The 7,186-nt window shown below is 51.9% G+C and overlaps 1 protein-coding gene across 2 annotated transcripts in view; it reads left to right on the top strand.

The window, feature by feature from the left end:
- The window catches only part of klu (zinc finger protein klumpfuss), a 32,153-nt gene extending 26,003 nt beyond the window's left edge, over positions 1-6,150 (top strand). Inside the window, exons 1-2 of one of the 2 annotated variants that reach the window (XM_086913025.1) lie at positions 1,859-2,108; positions 2,345-6,150. In XM_086913025.1, the coding sequence (XP_086769151.1) occupies positions 1,878-2,108; positions 2,345-4,243 (2,130 nt within the window). In that variant the 5' untranslated portion in view covers positions 1,859-1,877 and the 3' untranslated portion in view covers positions 4,244-6,150. Of the gene's footprint in view, positions 1-1,858; positions 2,109-2,344 lie in introns of those variants that run through there. The other variant, XM_012494823.3, reaches the window with a different exon arrangement.
- Positions 6,151-7,186: the final 1,036 nt, after the last annotated feature.

The following is a 7,186-nucleotide window of genomic DNA, read 5'->3' on the forward strand; positions in this document are numbered from 1 at the left end:
CGGATCGGAGCAAGTTTCGCGAGTAAAGAAAGAAAAGGAATCGCGAGACGTTCGTAGCCATCGCGAGTGTATGGTCAGCGGGAGAGAAAGATCAAGCGCTCCACCCACGCCCATGTCTCAACCTGTTCTGTTTCTCCCGTGGAGAAGCCGCGGTTACAGGTGCCTCCCCGAGGGCATTCCTGCTGGAATTCTTCACCGATGATCTCCTTCTCCCGCAAACTCTCGTCTCGTCAAGGTTCGCCTTCCAACTCGTCCTTCTTTAGCTTCGAAAACCGAGGCGATTTCTCCTCTCTTCTATCAATTAGATCGCCTCCTTCTCGAGAGCCTCGAATTTCGGGAAATTCTTCTCGTCGAGAATCTTATTACACGGGACAATCCTCCTTCCTTCTTCTTCCTCTTCTTCGCGAAGACGGGACTAGAGCGGGGAGAGAAATAGGAAGAAGGAGGAGGAAGATGGTGGCAGCCACGCACGCCCACACCTCCTCCTCGTCGGGGACCTGTTCTCGGCTTTTACGTTCTGACATCTTTTCACTCCGTTTACGAGTCCCCTTTACGTTTTACGACCGATCATCGGGGCCCTTTCTCTCGGCGAGATTCTACCGACCGGTACACACCGGCCAAACGAGAAGACGATCGTGGTGGAAAGAGGGGGAAACACCGCCGTGAATCTCTCGAATCGTCCTCCGGATGTCGCGATCTTTCCCGCGAAGAGGAAGCGTTCGTACGCACACGGACGGACGGAGGAACTGCGGTTCGACGCGAATATTACTTTCGTTTTTCGCGAAAACGCGATCGAACCCCTTCTCCACGACTCGAGAGAAGAATTTCGAGGAGGCGTTGAGAATTGAAGGCCATTCGAAGCGTGTCGCGCATTGCTGCGAATAATCGAGCGGGGCGCAATTGGCGCAAGTTTGCCAGGCATCGGGGCCAGGCCACGCCAGGAAAGGATTCGAGAGGAGCACGGGAATCGATTCGAAACAGCGGTAAACTGCGCTGTTGTACGCGTCGGAATGCGGCGGAGGCTCGGATCGAAAGTATTCGTCGCCGGGACATGTGTGCCGCGGCCTTCCGAGAACGCGAATTTCTATTCCGCTCGAAAATCACGTTTCCGAGTCGAGCTTGTATTGGAAGGGGCGCCGATGGTCGAAAAAGGATACGATCCGGCGCGACTCTTTCGCTACGACGAAATTATCACGAGATAAACTGCCGCTTCGATAAACTGTCCGGTTAAATGAGCTTGTTTCTTTCGGATAGATTTTCTAACTTTGTAAAGATAAAACGAACGTGGGATAATCCTTTCCTTTTTGCCAGAAGAAGGAACCGGAAATTTATTTTACTTTTTTTTTTTTTCCTCCCCCGCAATATCCTCCTCGTATAGACTTTGTGTAATTTCGACGCGTTGCCGATAAACAATTCGAGTTGTGTCGCACAACGAGCACGACGATCCCTGCGTGGCTGGCGATCAATTTTTATTCGGGGACGCGCGGCAAGCGATATTACAAGTTTTACGGGACGGGAACTCGTGCAACTTCTCTCGGACGGGAGGGAAAGGAAGTCTCCTACACGGAAGAAACGCGGGGGTTTGGCTCGATTCGTCGAGCACGTAGTTGATTCATGCCCTCGCCGGCATTTAAATTTCAAATAGTCCGCCGGATACATCTCGCGTGGTCCGTTTGATGACAAAGTGCCGTTGTCGCGTGGAACAAGACGAGTGGTGCGCTCCGCCTCGCCCCGAACCTAGCACCACCTTTTCGGCCAAGATCCTCGCTCTCCCCCTCCTCTCTCTCGTCGAGGACGCCATCTCGCGCGAGCCCAGTCGATCCCGCGATCGTCTTACTTTCTTCCGATCCATGGCTACGATCCGTAGTAGATTCTCGATGACAGACGGCCAACCTCTACCTCCTACGTTTCGCCGGGGAAAAAGTGGGAACGCGTTAATCGTGATTTATTGGGACCGTGAGACGGGCCTCGGCGGACGGTGGACCTCGCCCTCCGTCCCCGGTTGGGACTACGATCCCCGATCACCGCTCGATCGCCGATACGACAAAGCTCGGCCGCTCCCTTCCTGTTTCCTGCTCGCGTCCCTTCTTCGTTGCGTGGACGAAGCGGTGAGGCAATCGAAATCGAAACAAAATCCGTCGGGACGCGGCGTGTGCGCGCGCGAGACGAGGGATCGAGGGACGACGATCGACCGCGAATTATCCCGCGATCCTTCGATCACTTCGTTCTCGACGATAATAATAATAATAATAATAAGAACAGAGGAGGAGGAGGAGGAGGAGGAGGAGGAGGAGGAAAAGAGGAGTGGGAGTAAAAGCGGCGCGCGGTTTGGTTTGTGTTTCAGGACGAGGTGGGAGGCAGTACGGTGGTAGCCGAGGGTGTAGTAGGCGGCATAAAGGGCCCAGGCGGCGGGTGCCGCGCATCCTCGATGACGATGGCCGAGAGCGCCGTGGAGGACGCTGCAGCCGCGCCCCCGGGTCCGGCCAAGCCGCCACCGCCCTCCTGCACCAACAACAACACCCTCGCGGCGACGGCCAACCGGAATCACCGCAACCTCCGCCGGCGGAAACGGCTCGACCAGGTCCTCGACATCCTCCAACACCGGAGCTCGCCCTCCGAGGGCGAGGTGTTGAGGTTCGAGGGTAGCGGCCCCGCATCCGAGGAGGAGGAGGACGTGTTCGGCTCACCGAGGTCGTCCTCCAGATCGGCCGCCGATCCACCGTCCGGCATCAGTCTGCTACCCCTCAGGTTGAAGAGCGAGGAGCCCGCCACGCCCACCGCCGAGGAGCAACGAGACGAGTCGAACGCGAACGAGTCGACCGCCGCCGCAACCATCACCACCACCACCACCACCACCACCACCATCACCGCCAGCAACAACAACAACAACAACAACAACAACAACAACAACAACAATAGCAACAACGACGACGTAAACGACGAGGAGGAGGAGGAGGAGGAGGAGGAGAAGAAGAAGAACGGCGAAGGGGCGCAGCAACAGCAACAACAGCAGCAACAGCAACAACAGAATAATAACAATCATCACTCGCATCATCACTCGCACCACCATCGCCACCGGCACAGGCATCATCACTCGCGGAACAACGCCAATCACCCGGCGTACGACCACCTCCATCATCCCCCTCATCATCAAAGATCCTCGGCGCCGAAATACGCGGGTTGCACCTGCGTCCAGTGTTCCCAATCCTCCACTCCCCCCATGGTGCTCCCGTCCCCCACCTCCCCCCTAACCCCGCTCACCCCCCTCACCCCATTGACCCCGCTCACCCTGCCCCCGTTAACGCCAGGATCCCTCTCGTCGTACAGTTTCGAGCACTACATGCACACCAAGTACCTGCCGGATATATTCAGGGGCCGGAGCCACTCGGACTCGGACTTGGTCCCGGGATGGGAGCAGAAGCCGCCCCTCTCGGCCGCCGCCTCGTCGTCCGTGTTCGTGAACCACCATCCGTTGAGAAGCGGTTTCCTGGACAGCGACACGACCAGCCCCCAGGAGTCGCCCCTCGACCTCTCGATGAAGAACCTGATGGCGTCCGCGGCGGCTGCGGCCGCCGCCGCCGCAGCCGCCGCCGCGGCCGTCTCCGGCCGGCCCCCCGCCCTCCAGCTACTCCCGCCCGGAATCGTGTCGAGGGGCTCGGTGAGCGTGCCCGTGGTGAAGGGGGACGTGGCGTCGCCCACGACCAAGGAGAGCGTGGCCGTGAGATACAACCTCGAGGTGTCGCCCGTGGTGGAGGAGATGCCGCCCGGGGCGGACGTCGCGTACGTGTGCCCCGTGTGCGGGCAAATGTTCAGCCTGCACGACCGGTTGGCCAAGCACATGGCGTCGAGGCACAGGAGGCAGGGGCCCCAGGACGCGTCCGCCAAGGCCTACCTGTGCGACGTGTGCAAGAGGAGTTTCGCCAGGTCGGACATGCTCACCCGCCACATGAGGCTGCACACGGGCGTGAAACCGTACACGTGCAAGGTTTGCGGCCAGGTATTCAGCAGGTCGGACCATCTAAGCACCCATCAGAGGACGCACACGGGCGAGAAGCCGTACAAGTGTCCCCAGTGCGCGTACGCCGCGTGCAGACGGGACATGATCACCAGGCACTTGAGGACCCACGCCCGTTTCCCCGACGTTCAAACGCCTAAGAGCGAGCCGGGCCTCCTCCCGGGCGAGGACAGCCCCACCTTCGCTCGGGAGTTGGCCTCCCCTTCGGCGACGATCAAGGCCGAATGACGACGGCCGGGTGGATGACCGCCGATTCCGACGGCGGCAGGTGGTGGAGGGCGATCAGCTTCGACCAACGGTTTCGGGATCTGGAGGGTGCTGGAGGAGGAGGAGGAGGAGGTTGCGAGGTCCCGATGACGACGATGACGGAACGCGAGGAGGACAACGATGGAAGGGAAGGGAAAGTCCGATTCGTCTCCGATAAAATCGAGGACGAGGAAATTTGGTATTTTTTTTTTTTTTTGGGAGGGAGGGAGGGAGGGGGGGTGGGTAAATCGCCTCGTCGTCCTTCGCGTTGGAAAACGTTGATTTCGAGTCGAGTTCGCGAACTCGACTCGTTTAACAGTATTACGCGATGATACTTCGTTCGTCTTCCCCGTTGCTTCTCTCGCGAAACTTGTCCTCACTTCGACTTGGTTCGTCGAAGACGCGACGATTTTGTTCGCCGATTGTTCGCCGTCGTTTCCCTTCGCGTCTTAACGAAGCGTCTCGAGAAGCTGTACGGATTATATTGTTTCCCTCCCACTCGCCCGCCCCCTTTCAAGTCCCATAAATAATATCGTTTTAAGAGTTCTTTTTTCGAGAGAAGAAAAAAAACAAAAAAAGGAAAAAAAAAAAAACAAAAAACGTCGCGACCAGTTCGAAACTTTTGTACGTTTAAATAAAACGTTTCTCGAGAGATGGATGAGAATTTTGTTGATGAGAGACAAGAAAAAAAAAAAAAAAAAAAAAAAAAAAAAGAACGTTTCGACGAAACGGTTACGTTTAACGGTGAAAAGAAGAAGAAGGAAAAAAAAAAAAAAAAGAAAACAATCGATGCATCATCGATCGGTAAGGAAAAAAAAAGTAATTTTTTACGAATTTCTGAAACGAAATTACTTATGGAACGCGTCCACATCTCGACGTATCTCTTCCCTCGATATCTCTTCGTTTCACGCGAGTGTTATTGATTGTTGGAATCTCTTTCCACACCCTTCGTCTTCGTTTCCGAACGTTCGATACTCTTGCAAATGAAAAGGGAATAATTTGAAAGCGTTCCCGCCGCTGTTTCACAGCGATGATTACGATGATTGCGCCAAGGTTGTTTAAAATATTTCGCGTGAATCGGAATTTTCTGAAAAGCGTGATCGTTTCGCCCAACAACGATCCTGTCTCGCGGGAAAAGGAGATAAAAGAGAGAAAGAAAAAAGGAAAAAAAGCGAGAGAGAAAAAAGGAAAAGAAGAAAAGAAACTTGTGCCAAATTTTCACGATCGTTGAGCCGCGCTCACGTATCGGTTACGTATCGGTCGAATCGAGCGCGTCGATGGGGAAGATCGTTGGCGACGCTCTTTCTCCTCTCGTAGGAGATCGCTGGTTGTTTCGTTTCTAATTAAAACGTGGTTATCTTAGAAAAAGAAAAAGAAAAAAAAAAAAAAAAAAAAGAAAAGTGACATTTATTCGCGTCGAATACGATCTTCCTCGAATCTTCGTTCGTTGTTGCTCGACAACGAGATTGTCGTCAATCGAGACATTTGTTCATTGATGCGTTGAAACAAATGCTTCTATCGAGTATACGATAGAACTTTGTAATTGTTATAACGATTTTTCGAACAGGAGAGAGAAAGAGTGTGTTATTTTATTGCGCGTTGCGAAATCCTCTCGTCGTATTATTAAATAAATAGTATATATTTATCGAAAAATCCGTTTGTTGCTCGCGAAGATAGGAAAGCGGTCGAATCGCGTTTCTTTCCGACTGTCTCTCTCTCTCTGTCTCCGAGACAATTTCAAAATCTCGGAGAAGAGAGACACGACGACGAGTTTCCTGCGCGTGAAGGGGAATTGAAAAAGATAAATAAAAGGAAGAGAATGAACATAACCGTACCTGCAGAAAGAAAGAAACTTAAAGCATAATAAAAGCGTTTAGATGTAACGTTAATTAGTGGGTAAACGTTTAATATTATTATTGCGTTTTATTATTATTATTATTATTATTATTATTATTATTATGATTATTATTATTATTATGAATATTATTAATAATATTATTATCGATAATAATATCATTATTGTGAAAACTGTTCGGCGTGAGAATGTTGCGAAACGCAAAAAAAAAAAAAAAAAAAAAAGAAAAAGAAAAAGGAAAAAAAAAAAAAAAAGAAAAAAAGATAGAAAAATATTTTTTTATATATCGTCGAGAAAAGACTTGGCGAAAGGGTCCGAGATTGGGAAAAGAAAAGAAAAGAGAAGAGAAGAAAAGAAAAGAAAAGAAAAGAAAAGAAAGAAAAAAAACGAGAAGCGAGCGCAGGACGCGAGTTGTCACACTTGGAACGTTATTTCTCGTCTCGTCTCTAATATTCGAAAATGTTAATCAAGGAACTTTAGAAATCGAAGGGGAGTGTTTCTCTTCCAAATCGTCGCGCTCTCTCGCGTCGTAACACGACGACGAAACGGTGCCCTCGCGTTTCGGCCCCCTGGTGACCGATCCGTTTAACTACTAAGCTACCATGTATTCCGACGAAGCGCGGGCCGATTTCGACCATTCGGGAATAACTCAAGGTGCGGACGGATCCTCTCCCTCCCCCCTCCTCTCGAAAAATACTCACGTTCTCGCGACCAATTTGGATCGACTTATTTATCGATCGCCGCGCGTCGATCGTTTTCTCGACAGATGCTTCGAATTATCCTTAACCTCGGTACGAACGGTGTGAATTCGAACGAAGAATTGTTATCTTTTATCGAAGTTGAAGAAAGTCGAGTCGTTAACGTTATTCTCGTTTTTAAGTAGTAGTTTAATACGTGGAAGGGAGATCTGTCGATAAAACGGCGGCGACACCGTGTCCAACGGACGCATCCAACGGAGAGAGAGACTACCGCTGCTACACGGTGGTGTCAGCTACTTTAACCTTGCTCAACCTCGTTCGTTCGCCTTCTTCCTTGCCATAACTCGGCCGCTGTCCGGTGTGTCTTCTCCG

Source organism: Apis florea, unplaced genomic scaffold (genome assembly GCF_048593485.1).
Source record: "Apis florea isolate Af1SG1 unplaced genomic scaffold, ASM4859348v1 contig_3496_pilon, whole genome shotgun sequence".
Classification (NCBI taxonomy): Eukaryota; Metazoa; Arthropoda; class Insecta; order Hymenoptera; family Apidae; genus Apis; species Apis florea.